The following is a 23,000-nucleotide window of genomic DNA, read 5'->3' as shown; positions in this document are numbered from 1 at the left end:
ACTTTTAAATTTTCCAAAATTTTCAATTTTTTTACAAGGGAGAAGCTTTTTACATCGTAATTTTTTACGAAAACTGTTCAAAAATAAAATTTTTTAGCTGTGAATGCCAAATGATTCGGAATCTAATTACGAGTTCAACAAGGTATAACATTCCACTTTTGGACCAATACTTCTCTTGTTTCGACCAAAACACTGATTATTTTTGGATGGAAAAATAGCTCTTAGTGTTTTGGCGAAAACCCGATTTTTCCTTTGACATTTTTAGGTGTAACTTGATCAAAAATTGTCCGAAACTTAAGAGACGCACTGTTTTGGACAGCTAGCAAGCTAGATAGTTGATCGCACTCATTTCCTGGATGATTCTTAAAACTTTTAAATTTTCCAAAATTTTCAATTTTTTTACAAGGGAGAAGCTTTTTACATCGTAATTTTTTACGAAAACTGTTCAAAAATAAAATTTTTTAGCTGTGAATGCCAAATGATTGGGAATCGAATTACGAGTTCAACAAGGTATAACATTCCACTTTTGGACCAATACTTTTTTTCTTTCGACCAAAACACAGATTATTTTTGGATGGCAAAATAGCTCTTAGTGTTTTGTCGGAAATCCGATTTTTTTCTTACAGTTTTTTAGGTGTAACTTCTGGTTGATTCTAAAAACTTTAAATTTTTTAAATTTTTTTTACAAGGGATAGCATCGTCTTTTTTTGTCAAAATTGGTCAAAAATAAGCAATTTTAGCTGTGAATGACAATTGATTGGAATTTTTATTACGAGCTCAACATGGCATGACCTCCACTTTTGAACCAATAACTTTTTTGTTTCGACAAAAAAACGGATTGTTTTTGGATGGGAAAAAGGATCTTACTTTTTTGGCAGAATTCTGAATTTTTCTTTTGAACTTTTTTGGATATTTTGGTCAAAACTGGTCCAAACCTAAAAGATGCATTGTTTTGAAAAGCTAACAAGCTAGATAATTGATTGCTCTCATTTCCTTGCTGATTCTGAAAACATACAATTTTCGCAAATTTTCAATTTTTTTGCTCGTCATATTCAGCGATAATTGGTCAAAAATAAAAATTATTAGCTGCGAGTTCCAAATGATTGGAAATTTAATAACGAGCTCAATAATGTACAACATTCCACTTTTGGAACAATCCTTTTTTGTGTCGTCCAAAAGACTAATATTTTTTGGATGGAAAATAATGGTTATAGTTTTTTGGCGAATACCGATTTTTCCATTTGACCTTTTTTGGCGTATCTTGGTCAAAACTGGTCCCAAACCTAAAAAACGCGCTCTTTTGGACAGCTATCAAGCTAGATTGTTGATCGCAGATTGGTCTAGCTGATTCTAAAAACTTTACATTTTCGCAAATTTTAAATTTTTTTGCAAGATTTCATAGCATATATTGGTCAAATCGGTAAAAGCTACTCACTGTGCTACCAACCAATGGCGGGCAATTCAAACGCGCTGCTGGCCGCGAATTCCGTCGCACTTCTCAACCCCTTCGGAAAAGTTGGCGCATGCTCGGTGCCCGGCACTTGGCACTTGGCGCTCACTTGGCAACCCTCGTCCATGGGGGTCGGAAAACGGGGGCGAGTGGTGAGTGGTGAGTGGGCGGTGTGAGGCAGGCGAGCGCCGAGCTTGCGTCAAATGCGGACGCCAGTTGGACGCAGCTCGGGATTGGAGGCAGCCACGTTTCCCAGCCATCCGCCGTGTGTGTCGCAGCGACTGTGTGTGTGCTGTTTGTGCCGTTCCGTGCCGCATCTGTGGCGTTCCGCGAACGGGATGTGATTCGGATCCTCGCCAGCGCTCATCCTCTCATTGCCCATACACGGATTCGGCTGCGCCAGCAGTCCAGGAGCTTGGACTCCGCTCCGTTCCATCTCTAAAGCCTTTATTTGACAGCCGGCGACGCTTGTGTTCTCCACGCCTGCACCTCTAACGGTAATTCTGGAGAGAAGATTCGAGCAGGTTAGCGGCGTCTCCAGGCTGAAGCTCTGATTACTGGTGCCTGCTCCTGGTCCTGCTGCACTGCATCCTGCAGGGGGACACGGCCAAGGCGATTTCCGTGATTTCCGCGATGCGTTGCGGCTGCTCTGCTTATTGATTTTTCACCAACACCAACACTCACGCACACAAACACCCTCACACTGGCACCCACACACCAGCGCCCACACATACAACAGCAGTGCTGGCAGTTCGGCCATTTTGCGGCTGGATTTCCAGCCATTTTGAAGGCGGAAGTGCACCATCAGCCATTTTTGTCGAATGTTTCTTGTCCGCTGTGCATTTCAGAGAATTTGAAACTTTTCCACGTTCTGTGCACCATTCGTTATTCAATACTCGCATTTTGCGATCTAAGGCGTGAAATAAGCTTGTGATTATTGTAGAACACTTCCAGTGAACACTTGTATATACAAAACTGATCCCCTTATAAACAATTTTCCCTCTGGAACTGTGGCAGCACTGTCGGAGAGAGAGAGGGGGCGAAAGAGAGAGTGCGGCTTTGCTGGCTTGTAACGTCCGAAAGCCCCACACATACACAGGCAGATAGCTGAGCTAATCTCTTATCAAGGGACGACTATCCCTCCTCCTCCCCTCCCCGTCCCCTTCTAAACTACCCTTCCATCCGCTGCACTTACATAGGAAAAAAAGCAATATTAGTCATATATTTTGGAATTCTTTCCAATCTCAAACAGGAAAATATATAGAAAATCATTTAGTCTGGGCGAAAGTTAGTTTTTAATATTATTTGGCTTTTAAATATATATTGTTTCCGAGAAAACCGATTTATACATATGCTTTATCTAATTTGGAACCACTTTCATATATTGACCCTGTGAAGTGGGCTTTGATTAGATTTGAATAATCACATTGTATTTCTGATATTATACTTTAGTAACTTTTTAATGAACCGGATTTCACCTTATCATTCAACTAACATTTCAATATGTTTTCTGACCGTGCAGGAGCGCTGCCATGGGGCAGGCGATGTGTGCGTTCCGCGTGAGCATGTGCATCATCACCATCATCTCGCTGTCGATCGCAATCTCCGGCTCTCTCGGGCACTCGCTCTCCGTGTGAGTCGGCGTCTGCCCGCTCAGGGTGGCGCAGTTGGAAAATGAGCACGAGCGAGGCGGCGGCCGCTGGCGAGGACGAGCTCCCGTCCCAGTCCAAGTCTGAGGGGAGCCAGCCGCCGGAGGAACCGAAGAAGCAGCCGCTGGAGAAGCACGAGAAGCAGCTGCAGCAGCAGGAGCAGCTTCCGCAGAATGGGAAGGGCGACGCGGAGGACCAGGAGAAACAAAGTCAACACCAACCCCAACCCCAACTGGAGGGCATCCGGAGCACTGTTCTGCTGGACGCCAGTGGCGCTGCTCCCTCGATAGACGCATTGGTGGCCTGCAAGGATGCCCTGCTCGCCCAGAAGCTCTTCGCCAGCGGCGGATGCTCCACGCCCGGACCCAGTCCCACGTCCGCGGCAGTGGGACCCGGCGGCGTCAGCGGCAAGGACCTGCTGAAGCTCAAGGAGCCCATGCGCGTGGGCTTCTACGACATCGAACGCACCATCGGCAAGGGAAACTTCGCCGTGGTCAAGCTGGCCCGCCACCGCATCACCAAGAACGAGGTGGCCATCAAGATCATCGACAAGTCGCAGCTGGACCAGACGAACCTGCAAAAGGTCTACCGCGAGGTGGAGATCATGAAGCGCCTGAAGCACCCCCACATAATTAAGCTGTACCAGGTGAGCAGACTTCCCGTTGGCCGAATCCTCATCGTGGTCCACAATTAAGTTGTACTCATCCCACAGGTTATGGAGACCAAGAATATGATCTACATAGTCTCGGAGTACGCCAGCCAGGGCGAGATCTTTGGTGGGTAAAAGACTTGACTGTCTGTTATTTCCCTTAATAGTATTTCTTTCGAGATCGGTACTTATAGATTGAACTAATAATAAATTAATATTAAATTTTGATTTCTGATATAGAACATCGGTACCATTATTATTTCCAAGCAATATATGTATATCTCTCCAAATCCCTTAAAAGTAAAGTGATCCTGAGACTTCTCCTGTGTAGTTGGGTCGCCGAAAATAAGGGGTTTCCTCGATATATAACTAGATATAAGTGAATTAATATTTTTAAAGAATTCATTTTAAGTAACTTGATGTTGGCGTTGAATATTTGCAGATTACATAGCGAAGTACGGACGGATGTCCGAGTCGGCGGCGCGCTACAAATTCTGGCAGATCATCTCAGCGGTGGAGTACTGCCACAAGAAGGGCATCGTGCACCGCGATCTGAAGGCGGAGAACCTGCTCCTGGACCTCAACATGAACATCAAGATAGCCGACTTCGGCTTCTCCAATCACTTCAAGCCGGGCGAGCTGCTGGCCACCTGGTGCGGATCGCCGCCGTACGCAGCTCCCGAGGTGTTCGAGGGGAAGCAGTACACGGGGCCGGAGATTGATATCTGGGTAAGTGCTGCCCAGTGCTGACACCTATCTGACACCCCATCTGACCCCGAAAACCACACAGTCTCTCGGCGTGGTGCTCTACGTGCTGGTCTGCGGGGCCCTGCCCTTCGACGGATCCACGCTGCAGAGTCTGCGGGATCGGGTGCTGTCCGGCCGCTTCCGCATCCCGTTCTTCATGAGCTCGGAGTGCGAGCACCTCATCCGCCGCATGCTGGTGCTGGAGCCCACGAGGCGCTACACCATCGAGCAGATCAAGCGCCACCGCTGGATGTGTCCCGAGCTCCTGGAGCACGTCCTGATCGCCAAGTACAACCTGGGTGCTGAGCGGCAGGCCGGCCTGGAGCCCAGCGAGGACATCCTGCGCATCATGGCCGAGTACGTCGGCATTGGGCCAGACAAGACGCGGGCCAGTCTTAAGAAGAACACCTACGACCATGTGGCGGCCATCTACCTGCTCCTGCAGGATCGCGTCAGCCACAAAAAGGAACAGAGTAATGGCACCGTTTCCTCCTCCTCTTCCGCCACCTCCAGTCGGATGCTTTACAAGTGCACCAAGATCGAGCAGCAGCAGCAGCATCAGCAGCAGCCGCCGCCGCAGCAGCTGCAACAGCAGCAGCAGTCCAAGACAATATCCACCAGCTCGATCCTGACCAAGGATCAGGCCCACAAAAGACTTAGCCGCCATCAGACGGTGCTCATGAGTGAGCGAACAGCCCACGCCGGTGCCACGCCCACTGTCCCGGATCCGGGACCAGGACCGGGATCAGGGTACTACGCCAAGTACGGCCCCCTGCAACTGCCACTCCCCCTGCCCGGCCACGCCCACCTGGCTGGGTATCTGAACGGAGGGGGAGCCACCTCCGCCGAGGTGGATGCCGCCGGTATACCCCTGCCCATGCGGTACACCCCTCTGCCGGCGGCCACCTCGCCCGCCCCCTCCAACTGCTCATCCACATCCTCGAGGGTCGGGCGCCACAGCCTAAGCTCCAGCTCGCCGAGGAGCCATCGGCCTGTGGCCATCTCGCTGAGCATCGACAACAATCCATCGCTGGCCAACCTGCGCTGCCGGGAGATGATGGAGCCGGGACCCAGCACATCTGGAGGAGGAGTAGGTCTGCCTCTGGTGTCCAAGCAGCTTCATCAAACCATCAGCGAGTACATCATCAAACAGAGCACCGAAGACTGCCGGGCGTTGCTGCAGCAGGTGAGTTCCAACCCCTTGGATTCACTCCCTTCCCACGCCTCAGCTTATCCTGCAAACCACTTCATCCACAGTCCACAGCAGTGGCAGAGGGCAAGGAGGAGGCGCCAAAGGTGGAACTCGGCGCAGGACCCGCTCCTCCACCCGCCTCCACAACGCCCACATCCTGTGCAGCACCGGGACCAGGATCGGGCTCCTGCCCCAGCGACATGAACGGCAAGACAATAAAGGCCATGTCCAGCTCGAGCAGCTTCGACTCGAAGGCCAAACTCGGCCAAAGCTTTCGCTATAAGATGTCTGCCGAGGCCAGCAAGCTTTTCCAGACCCTCCAGGAGAGCCCATTGCCCGTGGAGGTGAGTGGTGGTGACCAGGACCAGGCACCGACGGGGCCCATTAATCTCTAATTTCCAAATCCTCTTTAGCAACGGGCCAAGCGGCGTGGGCACGCGGCCAGCACCAATGGCAGTGGCGGCGACTCCGGCCAGGAGATGAATGAGTCGAAATCGAATGGCGACAGGTGAGAGTCTTTCAGAACGAATGCTGTTCCTGATAACCTGACCAGCTTTTGTCCCACCAGCCGCTCTGAGAGGAAGGTGCTGGCCCAGGGCAGCTCCAGCACGGACGAGGGCTGCGAGACGGACCACGGCAACGATCCGGGCTCGGCCTCGCAGGAGTCGAAGGGCAGCAGCAGCGGGAACGCCGCCAACGGCAGTGGACCCACCTCGCACTCCAGCAGCGATCTGACCCATCTGGGTGGCACCGCCGCCTCCGGCCAGAGCCACCGGATGCGGTCGTATGCCAGCAGCAGCTCCTCAAGCGGCGTCCTCGCCGGCAGTGCTGGCAGCTACTCCAAGAGTCTGAGCCAGAACCTCAGTCGCGGCTCCTCGAAGAGCAACTGCAGCGGTCCCTACGACAGCCTGGACTTCGCCCTGCCCTCCGGCAAGGGCAGTCTGCCCTCGTGCATGGGCTCCAGCTCAATGCTGGCCACACCCACTCCGGCCTCGGCCTCGCCGGCGGCCATCTCCTCGGAGCACTCGTCGGAGCGATCCCTGTACGGCAGCCACAACTCGTGTATCCATATGCCAGGTGCCCTGGCCCTTGGGCTGGGTCTGCCGCAGAGTTCGGCCTCCACGCCCACGCCGAATCCCACACCGCCGCCGCCAAATGGTGGCGGTGTTCCGTTCCTGGACAAACGATCGCCCATTCACTTCCGCGAGGGCCGGCGGGCCAGTGATGGGCTGGTTGCCCAGGGTCTACTGAGTTCCGGCTCCCTGCTGGGCACCAGTCGGGTCTACGGCAGCTATCGCTACGAGCAGGCCAAGCGGCATGGCTGGCTGGAGATCCAGCAGCTGCAGCAGGAGGCGGCTGTAGGTCATGCCCACACGCATGCCCACCAGCATCCGCATGGCCATCAGCATCCTCACCAGCACCCCCATCCACATGGCCAGGCCTACGGCCTGGAGGAACTCTGTCAATTTCCGAATGGTCAATTCTACGCTCTGCCCGGCAAGCATCATCCGCTGCTGACGTTGCCCCATCACCATGGACATCCTGCCCAGCACCACCATGGCCACCATCCCCTATTCCATCCGGGTCACCAGGCCACGCCGCTGCTTCTGGAAACGGTGGCCGGCGGAGATGTGTATGGCCATGGATGCTATGCTCCGCCACCGCCGCCACCAGGCCTGTATCCGCACCACCCTCTTGGCATGGGCGTTGGAGTGGGCGTGCCCGTGCCCATGTCGCCGATGCAGAAGCCACCGCTGCAGCAGCAACTCCTACAGCACCGCTTGCTGCAGCAAAAGCGCCAGCTTTTCCAGAAGCAGTATGCCTTGGAGGCTCAACTGGCCGGTCGTCATCACCACCAGCAGCAAGGCCATCATCATCAGCAGCAGCAGCACCACCACCACTTTGGCCACAGCCTGGGTCATCCGCCGCCGGCTCCGGCTCCGGAGCACCACCTGGCCGACGAGCTGTACGAGCTGGCGCTGCTGGATAGACCCAGGAGCGGAACTCCCAGGCTTCAGCACTCCATGACCATGCCCGGGGCCCATGCCTTCAGCCAGATGAACCTCAAGACCTCCTACATCAGTCAGTCGGATCAGGTTTCCGGACCTGCGCCGAATGGAGCAGCTTCCGGTGGAGGAGCATCTGCGTCTGGGGTTTCGTGCTCAGCGCCACCGTCCACAGCGCCGGGCACGCCCACGGTCAAATGCAACCCGGTGACGCCCCACGGGCACAGCCTGGAGTCGGACTACCATGTGAGCATCCCAGATCCTCGAGCCTAATGACCAGTGACTCAAAACCCAATTCCACTCTTCCCCCAGACTTCCACGCCCGTGCTCAGCCTGTTTGCACCCAACTGGCAGTCGCTGGTGAAGCCGCTCAGCGAGAGTCCCATTCTGGAGATATCGGAGCACCTGGAGTCCGTCTGAGGCGGAGGGATTTCATGGGGATGGTGATGGGATGGGTGATGGGGGCATTGAACTAATGGGGGCCGGGCGGGGGCCACCTTTTTATTAAGCTCGCAATCGCAATTATGAGTTATTTGATCCATATACGATATACACCCCATACATACTTATACATAGCCTATGCAAGTTGGTATACCTATACAGATATGGATGCGGAATCGTAGTCGAAGACGGATAGGGATTCGACTGGAGCTGATGGAGTCGAGACCGAGCCGGGCGATGCCGCAATATTGGAAGATTTAGTTGTGTTACTAGCCTTAAGTAGTCCAAGTTTCGTACGCATACACGCAGACATATACAATATGTATATTGATAATAATAGCGTTAAGCTATAGCTCTACTTATGATTACACTATACACTATACACTATTGTATTGCCCCCAGTTCCGGATCCGGTTCGGGCTCGGAGTTCGGAGCTCGTCCTCGGAGCTCAAGGTTCGGAGTTGGGCGGATGAGAACAACGTAACTACATATATCAATTATTCGAAGCATTTATTGGGGGCATAGATAGGGTGCATCCGTATATGGATGCATCTATTATGTATTGGTACAATAATTAGCGACAAGCAAAACAGAAAAAAAAAAACAAAACTAAAACATCGATTGTTCTTAAACATGGAATTCAAATGTAAACCAGATATTAAAGTCATTTGGTATAAAATGCAATTCACTTCTGGAGTTCCTACATTACATAGATATGGATGAAGACGGGTGATCCGACGACCTGACTAGGAGACGCGTTTGGAGGCACGAGGATCACCAAGGGATGTGGGATCGTTATAAGTGTGCACAGTTTCTTACCACAGATCGCTGAACCTGAAGTTCGGGGCCCTCATCATGTACGTAGGCATAGAATGGCACACATCAAGTTCATATCCTGCTGGGACGGAGGACGAAGACGGCAATGGCGTGGATGTTGGGGTGGCAAATCACGTCGTGGCCTTCACCTGGCGATTGGACTCCAGGTGCTTTCGCTTGGCATTGGCGGGGTGGGCATTGTTCCGCTGGGCGTGCGGATCGGGAGAGCCGCGGCAGCGCAGCAGGTTGCGGTAGGCTCTCCGGTACTCGGAGCTCATCAGGACGTAGATCAGCGGATTGATGCAGGTGGTCAGGTAGATGAGCAGGTAGCCGGCGATGTTGAACCAGTGCACCTCGGTGGCGCTTTTCCATATTTTGGCCACCGTGATGGGCAGGTAGCAGATGACGAACCACACGAAGATCACCAGTATCATCTTTAGCAGCCGACGGTCCTTGGCACTCATTCTGCCCGGGTAAATGGAGGAGGCGTTCGAGGTGTTGGCCATGGAGGCGTAGTGCGATTTCCGCGGACTGAACCGCGTGAAGGAGGTGCGCAGCGAGGTGGTGATGGGGTTCTTTCTGGAAGAAATGACAGAAGCAGGAGGTTGCGGGAGATACCTAGCTGGGATCTCTAAGGCCACTCACCCAGACATCTTGGCCATCTCCAGTTGCGTCTGACTGCGTCCCAGGCTGATCTTCTGCTGCTCCCGTTCCTTGAGCACCACATTCGCATCCACCGGGGTCTGGTGGTGCTGCTGCTGCTGTTCTTGGTCCCTCCTCCTGATGCTGTACGAAATGGGTAGACTGTCCGCCGAGGCGTTGTCATCGATGTACGCCAGCTGCTCGTCCACCGCAAAGGGTCGTCCTTGGCTCGCCTCCGGGGCCTCGCCGCTGGACGTGCTCGCCTTCTCCGGTCTCTTCGGCAGGGCCATTGCTGGAGCTTGGGCCGGGTGCTGGTGCAGGGTGGTTGAACTGGGGGTCACATCGCTGACATTGCTCTTGCCAGCGGTGCCCGCCCGAATGGCCGCCTGTCGCACCAGCAGGAAGATCCGGGCATAGCAGATCACGATGCAGATGCACGGCACCATGAAGGCGGCGATGAAGAGGAACTCCTTGGGCGACCTGCCCCACTGGTCATGCAGGATGGAGCAGGATCCAATGCTGGCGTCCAGCCCAAATATGCCCCACACGCCCCGCCAGGTGGGTATCATGATGGAGAAGGTGGTCACCCAGGTGCCGGCCACCATCAGCGCCAAGTATCGTCGCTGGTAGATCCTGTGGGAGGATTTCCGGTATTACAATGGGGCTAAAACACTTGTATTTAACTGGCTTAATCTATTGGAAACCCTCAGTTACTTCTTCAAAAGAAATGGATACCCTTTGAAAACTGCCTTCAGCTCATTTCTTTGTTGTCTTCATTAAAGAGTAATAATTTAGGGTCGCTGACCCGTACATTTTGCATTTGACTTTAGTTAATTATCTTCACTTTTTTGGTTTCATCTAAAAACGAAAGCCATTGCCTTCTTTTTATAAACACCAAAACCAATGTTTATCTTAATTCGGAAAATCAATGGAAAATGTGTGGGTCTTAACGGACTAAGTGGGAGGTCACCACAAGTAAGCAAGTAGGATTAGAACCCTTCTTTTTGGAGGTGTATAGTTATTAGTTACTGCTCTAGGAAGAACTCGCGGTAAATAAGGTAACCACGAGTTAAACAATCGCAGTAGAAATCTATAAACTTTAAATGCCCTCTAGAGAAACTCCCGGTAAATAAACCTACTTCACCTCCATTAGTATACAATTGTGCCTTCGCAAAGCCAATCTCACCTGGGATACTGCCTCGGATGGGCGATGATGATGTACCGGTTGATGGTGATCAGCGACACGGAGAGCAGGGACACCGCCAGCAGGCCGTACCGCAGCATCGGGAACAGCCTGCACAGCAGATCGCTGTGTGTCCAGGCCCGCTCCATGAAGGTGGAGGCGGCCAGGGGCAGGTTGAAGCAGCCGAAGAGCAGGTCCGAGCAGGAGAGGTTGATGATGAATATGGCCGTGGAGTTGCGTGTCTGGCGGCCCCGCGAGAGGGCCACGATGGTCAGGAGGTTGCCGGGCACGCCCACGATGATGAACACGATGCAGGCCACCCAGGCGATGGTCAGCAGCTCGTCCGAGTAGCCCTCGAAGAGCACCTGCCGCCCCCCCTCGAGATTCATGTTCAGATTCAGAGCCAGGTCCCCGTCCAGGTCCAGACCCTCCTCCGCCGGGGGAGGAGCTCCCGGGTCCTGGCCGATGGCAAGGGGATCCGGAACTGGCAGCGGCAGCGGCAGCGGCAGCGCGATCGGGAGCGGACTCTGGCCGGGCGGGAACATCGCGTGGCGTGGCGTGGCGTGGCACTTTGTGGTCGGCAAGAGGGCGCGTTGCTCGCTCCTGCGCCGAATTTGTACTAAAACTGAATTCTCCGCGTTCACACAGCCACATTGTTCCCACCCAAAAAGTGGGCCCGAAGGCAGCCGCCGCCAGCCAAGCGTAGAAAATATTGAGAAAAGCCGAAAAAAGAAAAAAGCCGAAAAAAACAGCAGGCGAACTAGAAAAACTTTCGAAAAAAGGAAAACAAAAGAATATCGGAGCAGCAGCAACAACACACATTTTTATTGTATACAACAATTGACTTCATCATCGGGTAATTTGGTAATTTGCCTGTGGAATGGCCGCTTTGTTTACATTGTTCCTATTTGGTGTTGTTTCTTTCGCCGCCGCCCGCCGCCCCTCCACCCCTCTGCGTCGCCCCGCCACCCACTCCGCACTCTCGTCGATATTCTGACGGGGTCATGTTGCTGTTGTTGCTGTTTTTTGGAATTTCCAAATCACAAACCAGGGCTGCCGTCGCCTCAAAACACTTAGTTTAGTCTAAGCTATTGAGCTATCCACACAACTAACTTCCTATTAATAACCAATGGGTAGTTAGTCGATTGCATTCCTTTCCCTGTGTGTTAAAAATAACGTTCGAAAGGAAGCATTTCTGATATATTTGTATCTCCATTCGTTCAGGGAAAGCCCAGTTTAATTGCTAATTCAGTCACGTTTGTCAGTTCAGCGAACAGAATCGGAAACGTGCCTTTGCAAGGTCCGTTTACTGTGATGATTCTATGTATAAAGCACTTTCCGCTCTTGCCTCGAATTAATACACCAAAAATCGTTGATGAAAAGGCATAGCTCTGGATACGATGGCCGGGTACTAAAGTGCTTCATGAGCAAGGTCCGGACTAGGAAGTCGCAGCCCTGATTCCGGGCGTACGCACCTCCCCGGGCTTTTTCGAAACTGAAAACTTTTCGGTTCTTGGGCCGTGCGAGTGTGTGGGTGCATAGCTTCCTCTGGCAATTTTCTGGATAATAAATGGGCAGCATCCACTCGAATCGGGGAACTACGTGTAGCAAGCGAAGGCAACAACAAGCGCACGACCTATGCGAGACTCTCGAGTCGATCATCGGGTATGGAAGTGTGCGTAGATCGAATCTATGCTTGCAGTAGGAACACACTCATGGGCCACGGACCCTGAATCATTGCTACATGCCCCGCGCCTTCCGCGCCTTCCTCGCCTGCCCCGCCCCCTTTGGCCGTACGGGAAACTGAGTCAACCCCGGCGGACTGGGGTCACACGACGTCAGAGTTTCGATCGGTCGCAGTCCCAATTAATCAACTCTGTTCTGGACGCTCTCTATGGTCTTCCGAGGGTCAGAGTGCGGGTCGTCTGTTGGGGCAAATTGAGTATCGTTTGCCCTGGGAAAGGGAAAAGCAAACGGTTCGGGGAAAACTCTTTGGCAACGGCACGAATACGAATTCGCTGTTTGTTTTCGTGCAGGCCAGTGTCCGGGAATGGCAGTCTACTACACGGAAAACATGCAGTTTCGGAGAAACTATAGCGCCATATCGCATTTGCCTAGCTTTCATGAAATTTGTGAACTTGTGGGAAATGCAGTCCCCAATAAACAATCTCACCCAAGCCTGGCACTGGCATATCACCGTACTGGTGTTACTAAGGTGTTGGGGAACAATTAAAGTGGAATACGTGCATAGAAAACTACTTTAGTCACATTTTCTAGGAAGCCTTCACATGTGCTTTGTGAAGCCTGAAACTCTATTTGAAGAACCCAATCCCCCCGTTTCACTGAGGTCTGAGAAATTGTGTTTACTCTGATATTTCACCGCCCCACACTGTACGTGGAAGTGGAAACTGAGGATTCCCGACCATCGTGGATGTGATTGTGAATAAGAATCGAACGCCAATCGACGTCCGCCCCAGCCCCTCCTCGCCACGGTCCTGCCTCGGATCCAGCGGAAAGTAAACTTCTCCGGCGCACTCAAACGCATACGCGCACGCACGGGCCTATGTTTAGATAGCTATAAACCATAAACTATCATGTTCTTCACACAATCCGCAGCAAACAACAAACAAAAGCGAGTGCACACAAATCGCTACGTCTTCGGTTCGATATCTGCACGAGGAGAAAATATGGCGAGTCCTAGTTGGTATTCCTTGCTGAAGCTCTGCATTAAATGTGGCATGTGTTATCCAAAACAAGTACATACTATCAGCATTACTATAGAGCTCTGAGTGTTAGCTATGGATCAATTAATTGGTCTTCAAGTGAAACTATTGGAAACGTTAATCTTTAAATGGAGCAGTAACGAGGATGATATAATATGATATTACCAACAAAAACGGGGATTTTCTGATGAATCAGTTATAAAAGATATTATGATACGATATGCTATGGTATATAACATATAATATGAGATGATCCCGGCCAGCTCATTAGATATAACCATCAAAAATGTTAATTTTCTGATGAAACAGTAAGTGAAGCTGTTATCATGTATGATATATTTCGAAGACAGCTCAGCTCTCGTGGTTTTTTTCAGTGTAAGGGGACGAAGGGCCCACTTTTTCCGAGTGTATCTGGGATCGCCTCGATCGCCGTCGAATGTCCGATTCTGTAAATATTAGAGTGCAGACACACGAAGCCTTATCAGTTGTTGCTGCAAGGCGTTGTTGTTGCTGCTGTTGCACATTTGCTTCTGTGAGGCGCAAGAAGAAGCAGCGGGGGAAGGGGGAAGGGGGAAAGGGAGAAGGAGGCGAGGGAGAGGGACTGCATATCTGCGATATGCATCGGATCGGCAATCACTGGGCGTTCGCACTGCTCTAACTCCCACACCCGCCCTCTCTCGCCAGATGGCCCATCGCCCATCCCTGTCTGTCGCCTGTCGTCGGACAGCGGGCAAGAGCGAGCGAGAGAGCAGCGGAGAGCGCCAAGTCATGGGGCAGCTCAGGGTCGTGGCTAAGGGGGCCTTAAAATTGAAATTCTATTGATCTTAAATGTGATCATACAATCTTTTTATAGTGATTCTAAAGTGGCCAAGGCAGGAGCGTTATTATTTGTACAACAACTTAAAGCAAGGGTGTCAGTTGCCCCCCATAACTAGCGTAACAGGGTCGTGGCTAAGGGGGTTTTGGAATTGAAATTCTGTTTATCTCAAATCTGGATCCTGTCACTGTCAAGGGTTGAGCGTTATTATTTCTGATTAAATGCGGAGCAGGGATGTCGTAACTGACCCCTTTCACTCGGGGGGCCCACGCCCCTGCGCGCCGCGGAGAGACAGTTAGACGGAGGGTGAGAGTGAGAGTGAGAGGAAGAGGGAGAGGGGCTCCTATTTGTCAACTGAAAATATCGCGACTCGCGCTGCTCGGCCCGCACTCGACGAACTGCACTCGATCCGGCAGCTATGTTATTGTTATAGACGACGATCCAATCGAATCCGAGAACGCAGGCGCCACGCAATTTGTCCGTTACGTTCGACCACTGCGGATTGTTCACGCAACTCGAGTGATAAACAAAAAATTAACTCCGATTTCAGTGACATTCAATAGGGCGATCGTGTGCCCCCTTTTTTTATACACATTTTTTTACCACTTTTTTTCGCTGTGATAATGTCGAGTGCTGAGTTGGGGCAACCTGTAACCCTTTTATTCTCTACCTGATCTCGCGAGTCAAAGGTATTAGTCATGAAAGCCGGGGCGGCTTTTGAATCACCAGCGGCAATAACAATAACAATAATAACAGCAGCAGCTTCAGCGGCGTCCCCACAGCAGCAGCAACAACAACAGCAACAGCAAAGACAGCAAAGACAACAAAAACCCCAACGATTAATGAATAACCCCAGCGAATGCCGAATGCCGTAAACTGTTTACATTGCTCACAGCATTACTCACTCACTCACTCACCTCGCTCAACCTGAGCGCTGAGGAAGAGTTGGAGTTGGAGAGGATTGGAGAGTGGAAGAGGGAAGGCAGCGGAGCAGAGGAGAGTGGAGATCGCAGCTGCACTAGTTTCGATTACGTGAGCAGAAATTAAATAAGCAAGCGATTTCGATTTCGATTTCCCCTTACCCATACCCATCCCCAGTCCCCAGTCTCCACCACTACCCATCATCCCCTATCCCTCTCCTGACCACTGATAACGAATCGGACGCATCGTTAGGCGAGAGCGAGAGTGAGAGAGAGCGGCGGGCGGAGAAAGCCAGGGGAGAGCGCGATCGCTGGAATCGCAGAGGATTACCAAGTAGCAACGCCAAAAGCAACTAGAACCAGGTAAGTACCGTTTGAGCCGATAAGATAAGGGAATGTGAATATTCTAAATTCGTATAAGAAAGCGGGCCAGACAGATTGCGTATACGCCCCATTGCGCCATGCCAACTGGCAGCCATGACCCGTGCAGGGTTGGGAGCGGGAGGCGGGGGAGGAGGCCAGGATGGCGAGTACACAGCAAACAATTACGTTACACAATCAAGATTCGCACGGTTGAGTGCCAAGTTTTTTTGGTCAAGAATGCATTTTCCCATAGTCCAAATCAAAAGTTGAAATTGTTGTGGGAACACGTATACTGCGAAATTAAAAAGGTTCTCTAACTAAAGTTACCAGAAGAAATGCAAATCTTACTTGTCTAGTTCTCCAAACAGGGATAGATAGAGATAGACAGATAGATAGATGAAATGAAAGATAGATAGATAGATAGATAGATAGATAGATAGATAGACAGATAGATAGATATATAGATAGATGGTAAGATACATTGAAAGATAGATAGATAAACAGAAAGAAAGACAGATAGATAGACAATCTGTATGGGAATGTTGTGAATTTTTCAACGAACCTTCTATTACCAAAAACAAGCCATATAATAATATCACTTTCAACCTAATGAGACTCCTCCAAGATCAACGCAAACTTAACGCTCAGTGCAGAAACCGGTACCAGAACATAACACTTGTCTCGATTAGCGAGCACTCGAGCGGAGAACAGGGCACTTCTCATCGCCTCGCACATTAGAGACGCCCGGAGACGTCCAGAGCCACCCGTCGCCACCGAACAGTCACTCAATTAATTAAGGTTCGACGCTGATCTTTGCACCCCAAGTGGTGCAGAAGCTGTGGCAGCCACTGAAACTGAAAACTACTGCCGCCGAGCAACCGAAACCCAAGCCGAAACAGAGCCGAGTGTGACCCCTTTAAATTATTTAATTGACACTAATTTATCAAAGTCCCCAAGAAGCAGAAGGGGTGCCACGCCCACTCCGGGTGGCGGGTTACGGTCTACTGTTTCGGTTTACGGGTTACGAGTGTTGCGGCGGCGCAAAATGCAGTCAGCAGCCAGCAGCCAGCAGCCAGCAGCCAGCGCCAGTTTGTTTTTTTAACCGAGTAGGCCGAGCCTGAGCCACTCAAGTGCCACTGCCGCTGCCAGTTGGCAATTGTCGGCGGTGGCGATCGGTCAGTGGCAAGCGTGGTCGTCCTCAGGACAGGAGTTAGGAACCCACACCCTCGAGACCATCTGATCCCCCAGTATGCCATTATCAAGTGCCTAGATCATATTCTTTTCAAGTGTGCGAACTATAAAAACTAAGTGAGTTAATGTATCAAAGTTCCATGAAGTGATTGAGTTAAGATGCCAAACCTTAACTAGCGGGGACCTCGAAAGGTCGCAGGCCAGGGAGCATCATGAATTCATAAGCTGAGTTGCTTCTCTGTCCTTCCCGTCGTCGTGGCGTGACCCCTTCTCGAACTCTGGCTAAGGCGATCCCAATTCGACCATCAGTCATCTGTGGTTGGCTAACCTGACTTCGGGAACCGGAACTGATGGCAAGACAGTCCCCAAACATTTGCCCACCAACTGATAACCTTGACGGTCGTGATTTTGTCACCGACTGCGACAGCATTCGAGTTCATCGCACTCGAGAAGAGAGTGCACCTCAAACATAATTAAGAAGCCAGGGAGATGTTTGCCTAAGGCTTTCGACCAGTGATCAATAATGCTTTTTATGGCACGCTGTCATCGCCTTCCTTACAATTGCCTCTGCAATTCATACGAAAGTAACTCACTCGATAGCACTAGGTTATTCTGGGAAGGGAAAGTGAGTCATGAGCAGGAAAGTCACTTGGCTGGAGAGGGCATCCATCTTAGTGGAGGCGATTGGTGACCCTTTGCCGGACAATCTGAAAGATCATGATCTGGGGCACTGTATCGTGATCTTTACGATGGGGCAGTGGCAAGTGGCCCCGACTCTTTCCCAGGTCTATCTTTCTATCGCTCGTCGTTAATTGGATAGCACTCTAATGAAGCCCCTTCTCCCCATCCCCCTTTCAGAAGCATGAGTGACGAGACAACCATTAGCCTGGACGGCTATCCCCCCCTGGAGGCGCTGACGACCGCGGCTCCGCCGGCCGATGCAAGCGGGTAAGTTGGGCACGGACATGGGCGTGGGCATGTTGACGATGCGCCAAGTGGGTGCCAAGTGAGATGAAGCTATCAGCGGCCACTGGGTAATTATAGCCCCGGCTGGGAGGAGGTCCGATAAGAGATCGTTAATATTACGCGCTCCATTGCACCAGTGGTGATCGCCGGCCGACTGACAAAGACGGGCGATTCTTGTTCTTGTCGGTGTCCAGCGGAAGCCAGTCCGATATGGCGATAGCCACAGGGCCATGTGGGCGCCAAAGGTCGCGAGATCTTGACGGGGAGGACCACTTCTGTGGGGGCATTGAGATAGGCGGCTGAGATACTATCAACTGGAGGTCGAATGTTGAGGTTTATAGTATCCAGACCATATAGAAGGGTTAAAACATTATGAAATATGTATTTCTGTTACATTTTCAGCTTCTCGCAGTCGCTCCTGACCTTTGCCGCTGTCATGACCTTCCTCATAATGATCGTCGGCATCTGCGGCAACCTGTTGACCGTGGTGGCCCTGCTGAAGTGTCCCAAGGTGCGCAATGTGGCCGCCGCCTTTATCATCAGGTGAGTTGATCCCTAGCCAGTCCCAGAGAACCAGCTAACCCCTTGACCTCCACTCTAGTCTGTGCATTGCCGACCTGCTCTTCTGCGCCCTGGTCCTGCCCTTCCAGGGCCTCCGATTTGTCCAGGGGACCTGGCGTCATGGCCAGGTGCTGTGCCGCCTGATTCCCTTCATCCAGTACGGCAACATAGGGGTGTCCCTCCTGTGCATCGCCATGATCACCATCAACCGGTACGTAATGATCACCCACCATGGGCTGTACGCCAGGATCTACAAGCGCCACTGGATCGCCGTGATGATTGCCGCCTGCTGGCTCTTCTCCTACGGCATGCAGCTGCCCACGCTGCTGGGGGAATGGGGTCGCTTCGGCTACGACCACCGCCTGCAGACCTGCTCCATCATGACCGACGAGCACGGGCACAGCAGCAAGACCACGCTCTTCATCACCGCCTTCGTCATCCCCTGCCTGGTGATCATCGCCTGCTACGCCAAGATCTTCTGGGTGGTGCACAAGTCGGAGCAGCGCCTGAAGCGGCATGCCACCAAGCAGAACTCCATTCCCAACAATCTGCGTCCCCTGGCCAGCACGGGATCGGGAGCCCTGCCCTCGGTAGCCGAGTGCCAGCCGAGCAACCGCGTCTCCTCGGACAGTAGCAGCAGCTTCTCCGTGGATGTGCCCGAGACGGCGCCCAGTGGCAAGCAGCAGCCCACCCGGGTGAAGGACCAGCGCGAGGTGCGGGCCAAGCGGAACGAGTGGCGCATCACCAAGATGGTGCTGGCCATCTTCCTGTCCTTCGTCGTCTGCTACCTGCCCATCACCATTGTGAAGGTGGCCGACAAGAACGTGGAGCACCCCAGCCTGCACATCTGCAGCTACATCCTGCTCTACCTCTCGGCCTGCATCAACCCGATCATCTATGTGATCATGAACAAGCAGTACCGCAAGGCCTACAAGACGGTGGTCTTCTGTCAGCCGGCGCGCCTCCTCCTGCCCTTCGGAAAGACCAATGGCGCCAGCAGCGCTGCAGGTACGGTCCCCCTACGGGCGCCGCTCGCCGAACCACATGCACTAAGTCACGGTCATTCTTCGTTTCAGAGAAATGGAAAGATACCGGGTTGAGCAACAACCACAGCCGCACCATCGTCTCCCAGATGTCGGGGGGCACGGGAACGGGAGCGGGAGCGGGAACGGCCACTCCATCGGGATCGGGATCGCAGAGTCCACCACCAGCGGAAAGCCAGCCGGCCCAGGCCCTGGAGATGCTGTCACGGGCACCACCGGATCTGATCAGCAAGTCGAACCTCCCGCTGGCGGCCGCTACGCCTCCGCCGCCCTCGGTCCTCACGGCGACGCCCAATGGAAGCAGCAGCCTCAGCCTGCGACTGCCGCTCAAGAAGAACAATTACTCCTACACCAACAGCGGCTTCAACAACAGCAGCGGTCCCCCGGGCTCCGGCATGGCGATCAGCAGCAGCTCCATTTACCGGCCCGTAGCTGGCTCACTGGGCAGCGGTGCGGCCTCGATCAGGCGCATCACGATGGTGGGCGACGATATCATACTGGAGGAGGAGGAGCTGCCACCCACACCGCCGCCGCCAGCGAGCCCAGCGACCTCGGCGCCCACAACGCCGGCTCCTCCCCCACCGGCTCCATCAGCCCCAACCCATCCGCTCTCCACGACGTCGTCCTCACCAGCCACCGGCGGAGGAGCAGTGGCAGTGGCAGCGGGGAGCAGCAGCAGCCCGGACAAGCCGACGACCAAGAAGCCGCACATCTACATGAACGTGGACAGCCCGAAGAGAAGCCAATCCTACGCGGAGCGTAATACCAATGCGGCTGCCCCGGGCAGTGGCTCCGGTCAGGCCAACACATCAGCAGCTGTCTCCGTGTCCGGCTCCAAGCTGACGGCCAAGATGAAATTCCCAAAAGACTAACGAAATGCTTTAATTCCAAACCAAAACGAATCAAAAAAGACGTAGTCTCTGTGCTACTTTCGTTATAAACAAACCCTATGCCAGGCATTGTAGAGCGGTGTATCGTAAAACCGAGAAAAGCCGAGGATTCCTCCGAGACCCCGAACCCCAAACCCCAAACGGTGTTATAGTTCAATATCGCATTTCCCGTATCGTAAGCAATTTGTTCTATAGATATTGTAAATTAATATGTAGTTTTTGCCAAATAGCGAGTTGAATCGTGCCATAGATCACCCCTTGGATTCTGCTGTCCTTCTTATTGCACACTCTATCTATACCCAACTATAAAGTGTAAAGCTTGACCGTAAGAATATTATACCTGACCATTACAACTCTGTTTAACACCAAACTTTGGAGATCGAACTTCGCTAGATCTAAGTTTTTCACAAAAACTGCTGTAGAATTATATTGTTATTTCACCCGACGTCACTTGACTTGGATCAGTCACCCTGGTTCAATTACCACTTCGAAATCGCGTTACACCTGACGCTACTTAGTGATAGTTATAGCCCCTAGATATTTATGGTCGCTCACGCTTAGTATTAACCCCTTTTATCTTATCTGAAGTACCTATACTACCATTCTTCCACTTTATCACCAAGTCTTTCCCCAATTCTCTCCACTACTTTCATCGAACACATTCCATTGCAACGTAGGCCTTTGTAAATGAACCTATTGTTAGTCCACCACGAGCACTCCATGCGAAAGACGATAGACGCAAATCGAATATGAATATAAACATAGATGATTACAAAAATAAACAACGCCTTTGGTTTATAACCTCGGTTTAATGGGTGATTTTGAAGGGAGGTCCGATTTCCGGAATTATAACCAAGTGGGTTTGTAAACTAGGATGATATCATCGTCCCAACTCCAAACTCATTGGATTCGACTTGTATCTTATGTTTACATTTCGCTCTATATACGTAGATAAAGATATACGTACGAGCTGGGCGTAGGCCATCGCTGACCCAAATTGGCGGCTCAGATTCCCCACTTTATGGGGCGGTACGCAAAGGTGGGCTGGCTCTGGCGACAGCACGGGAATGTGGGACTGCAGTGGGAGTGACGTCGAGGGGTGGGCAGCAGAGGGAGCGCAGGCTTATCAGCGGACCGCCCGATCCAGCGAGTTGCAGTCAGTCAGCTGCCTCCGGCCGAGCAGTAACACGGATCGCATCGAGTCAAATTTTGCGAAGGTCGCATCGGAATGAGCTACAACAGCGTGATCTGCACGATCTGCTCGGAGCGGTATCGCCCCTCGGAGAACATCTTCGCCGGCTTCTGTGGGCACGTGTTCCACGAGGAGTGCCTGGACCGCTGGCGGGAGCAGTAAGTGATCCTTTCTACGTGCGCCGGCCACAATTGTCCATGCCAATGCCAAAATGGCAAGTGATAAAGAGTGAATATCAGAGTGTATACATTGCTTGCATCTTAGAATGGAAAGAAAATACTATTGGTAGATGATATATCAATGTGTTTTTTTTGCATTTGAAGATATGATAAAAGAAAGCTTATCAGTACGCTTTTGTTATGAAAAATCCCCCCTTTGTGGCAGACATAGATTGATGTTTAGCGAAGTGTTTACAATACAATCGGAAATGCTTAAAACTACATACACTGCTACATACACTTATCGCCAACCGCTTTGCAGATCCCCAACTTGCCCCATTTGCCGCGGAGAAGATCTCAGATACTTCCAGCTCTATCTGGATTTTGAGGTGGCGGCGCCTGAAGGCGATGCGCCACAGAATGGGGGAGGCAGCGGGAGCGGCGGCGGGCGGAACCGGAGCCAAGGTCAGAGCGACAGCAGCGGCAGAAGCAGCAGCAAAAGCAGCCCCGTCAGCGGCACCAGCGATTATGCGGGCATCATGAGGGAGTACGAGAATCTGCTCTACGAGACGGGGGTGTACCAGGACGAGATCGAGTATCTGAACGAGCGGATCGGAGCACTCACGCTCCGCAACTCGCAGCTCAGCGGGTTGCCGGCAGAGTTGGATTCGGATGCCGATTAAAAGCGGCACAGCCGCTGCCCACAAACAAACAAGAGATACGCCGTAAACATGCTTATCGCTCTTTTTTGCAGGGGAGCCAGGCGGCAGCCTCAAACTATTGGCTCTGACTCAGTCAGATAAGCTTGCCTCAGAAGGCTGATGTAAGCAAAGGAGGCGAAAGAACAATGCAGCCAAAACTTATGCGATAGATTAAAAGCGAGATACAGGGAGCAAATACTTGATATATTATGTAGTAAGCCCATAAAATATTAGATAAGACTAGTTTCCAAGGTTGCATTTATGGTAACCGCGGCTAGCAAGCCAAGTGAAAAGGTACTCCGAAGAATAACAAATCGTTCTAACACCTTGAAACAACAACTTGTAGTTTTTAAAACCGAAACCGAAAAAAATAGGGGTATTTGGTTATGGTTTTGCATATTTTGAAATAATGGAGTTCCCCGGAAAAAAACGAAAATGAAATTTGCCATTCGCACAGAATTCGCCGCACAGCTCAGGCCGCTAGCCGAGCGTACAACCCACAAGGGGCCAAACTCACCACACGTAGCGAGTACACCTTACTGCGCTAGCGGCGACACCCACCCGTACTCTGTTTTTATGCTCACCACGGCCAAGCCGTTTCCCCGCCCCCACGCAATCGACTTACCCACCACGTGTCAGCTGTTCTTTCGCGAATGCTTCTTCTTCGCGCACTCGCTGCGAATGCCAATTACCGCGTCTC

At 51.9% G+C, this 23,000-nt stretch overlaps 4 protein-coding genes across 8 annotated transcripts; 3 read left to right on the top strand and 1 right to left on the bottom strand.

Moving 5' to 3' along the window:
* The first annotated feature begins 1,653 nt into the window (after positions 1 to 1,653).
* On the top strand, positions 1,654 to 8,818 carry LOC108023532 (serine/threonine-protein kinase par-1). Of its 2 annotated transcripts, none has more exons than XM_017093098.3 (9): positions 1,654 to 1,947; positions 2,973 to 3,745; positions 3,812 to 3,875; positions 4,191 to 4,477; positions 4,539 to 5,681; positions 5,753 to 6,031; positions 6,101 to 6,195; positions 6,256 to 7,939; positions 8,006 to 8,818. In XM_017093098.3, exons 2-9 carry the CDS (start codon positions 3,125 to 3,127, stop codon positions 8,111 to 8,113), a joined length of 4,281 nt encoding a protein of 1,426 aa, XP_016948587.1. In that variant the 5' UTR covers positions 1,654 to 1,947; positions 2,973 to 3,124; the 3' UTR covers positions 8,114 to 8,818. The 2 variants fall into 2 exon arrangements, with proteins under 2 accessions (XP_016948587.1, XP_016948586.1); XM_017093097.3 differs by having other exon boundaries at positions 1,654 to 1,974.
* Positions 8,628 to 23,000, bottom strand: LOC108023533 (G-protein coupled receptor moody). Of its 3 annotated transcripts, none has more exons than XM_044093653.2 (3): positions 22,926 to 23,000; positions 9,596 to 10,225; positions 8,628 to 9,529 (listed from the first exon to the last, which is right to left on the bottom strand). In XM_044093653.2, exons 2-3 carry the CDS (start codon positions 10,195 to 10,197, stop codon positions 9,082 to 9,084), a joined length of 1,050 nt encoding a protein of 349 aa, XP_043949588.1. In that variant the 5' UTR covers positions 10,198 to 10,225; positions 22,926 to 23,000; the 3' UTR covers positions 8,628 to 9,081. The 3 variants fall into 3 exon arrangements, with proteins under 3 accessions (XP_043949588.1, XP_016948589.1, XP_050744602.1); XM_017093100.3 differs by lacking the exon at positions 22,926 to 23,000 and adding an exon at positions 10,779 to 11,720; XM_050888645.1 differs by lacking the exon at positions 22,926 to 23,000 and adding an exon at positions 10,779 to 11,722 and having other exon boundaries at positions 9,276 to 9,525.
* On the top strand, positions 14,711 to 21,050 carry LOC108023279 (G-protein coupled receptor moody). Of its 2 annotated transcripts, XM_017092569.3 has the most exons (6): positions 14,711 to 15,347; positions 15,414 to 15,598; positions 17,648 to 17,737; positions 18,158 to 18,298; positions 18,357 to 19,324; positions 19,393 to 21,050. In XM_017092569.3, exons 3-6 carry the CDS (start codon positions 17,652 to 17,654, stop codon positions 20,229 to 20,231), a joined length of 2,034 nt encoding a protein of 677 aa, XP_016948058.1. In that variant the 5' UTR covers positions 14,711 to 15,347; positions 15,414 to 15,598; positions 17,648 to 17,651; the 3' UTR covers positions 20,232 to 21,050. The 2 variants fall into 2 exon arrangements, with proteins under 2 accessions (XP_016948058.1, XP_016948060.1); XM_017092571.3 differs by lacking the exons at positions 14,711 to 15,347; positions 15,414 to 15,598 and adding an exon at positions 16,729 to 16,906.
* LOC108023281 (E3 ubiquitin-protein ligase RNF128) lies at positions 21,385 to 22,903 on the top strand. Its single transcript, XM_017092573.3, has 2 exons — positions 21,385 to 21,599; positions 21,922 to 22,903. The coding sequence occupies exons 1-2, from the start codon at positions 21,478 to 21,480 to the stop codon at positions 22,280 to 22,282; spliced, it is 483 nt and encodes a 160-aa protein (XP_016948062.1). The 5' UTR covers positions 21,385 to 21,477; the 3' UTR covers positions 22,283 to 22,903.

This window comes from Drosophila biarmipes, chromosome X (genome assembly GCF_025231255.1).
Source record: "Drosophila biarmipes strain raj3 chromosome X, RU_DBia_V1.1, whole genome shotgun sequence".
NCBI lineage: Eukaryota > Metazoa > Arthropoda > Insecta > Diptera > Drosophilidae > Drosophila > Drosophila biarmipes.
This window is presented reverse-complemented; position numbering and strand designations above follow the sequence as displayed.

What these genes read in the sequence shown, in the direction of transcription:
- LOC108023532 (XM_017093098.3), top strand. Translation starts at nt 3,125, where the DNA reads ATGAGCACGAGCGAGGCGGCGGCCGCTGGCGAGGACGAGCTCCCGTCC. An exon ending in ACATAATTAAGCTGTACCAG is followed by an intron (nt 3,746 to 3,811) that starts GTGAGCAGACTT and finishes CTCATCCCACAG; the next exon opens with GTTATGGAGACCAAGAATAT. An exon ending in AGAGCCCATTGCCCGTGGAG is followed by an intron (nt 6,032 to 6,100) that starts GTGAGTGGTGGT and finishes AATCCTCTTTAG; the next exon opens with CAACGGGCCAAGCGGCGTGG.
- LOC108023533 (XM_017093100.3), bottom strand. Translation starts at nt 11,320, where the DNA reads ATGTTCCCGCCCGGCCAGAGTCCGCTCCCGATCGCGCTGCCGCTGCCG. An exon ending in CATCCGAGGCAGTATCCCAG is followed by an intron (nt 10,226 to 10,778) that starts GTGAGATTGGCT and finishes ATCCTCCCACAG; the next exon opens with GATCTACCAGCGACGATACT. An exon ending in GAGATGGCCAAGATGTCTGG is followed by an intron (nt 9,530 to 9,595) that starts GTGAGTGGCCTT and finishes CATTTCTTCCAG; the next exon opens with AAAGAACCCCATCACCACCT.
- LOC108023279 (XM_017092569.3), top strand. Translation starts at nt 17,652, where the DNA reads ATGAGTGACGAGACAACCATTAGCCTGGACGGCTATCCCCCCCTGGAG. An exon ending in CCGCCGGCCGATGCAAGCGG is followed by an intron (nt 17,738 to 18,157) that starts GTAAGTTGGGCA and finishes TTACATTTTCAG; the next exon opens with CTTCTCGCAGTCGCTCCTGA. An exon ending in TGGCGCCAGCAGCGCTGCAG is followed by an intron (nt 19,325 to 19,392) that starts GTACGGTCCCCC and finishes TCTTCGTTTCAG; the next exon opens with AGAAATGGAAAGATACCGGG.
- LOC108023281 (XM_017092573.3), top strand. Translation starts at nt 21,478, where the DNA reads ATGAGCTACAACAGCGTGATCTGCACGATCTGCTCGGAGCGGTATCGC. An exon ending in CTGGACCGCTGGCGGGAGCA is followed by an intron (nt 21,600 to 21,921) that starts GTAAGTGATCCT and finishes ACCGCTTTGCAG; the next exon opens with ATCCCCAACTTGCCCCATTT.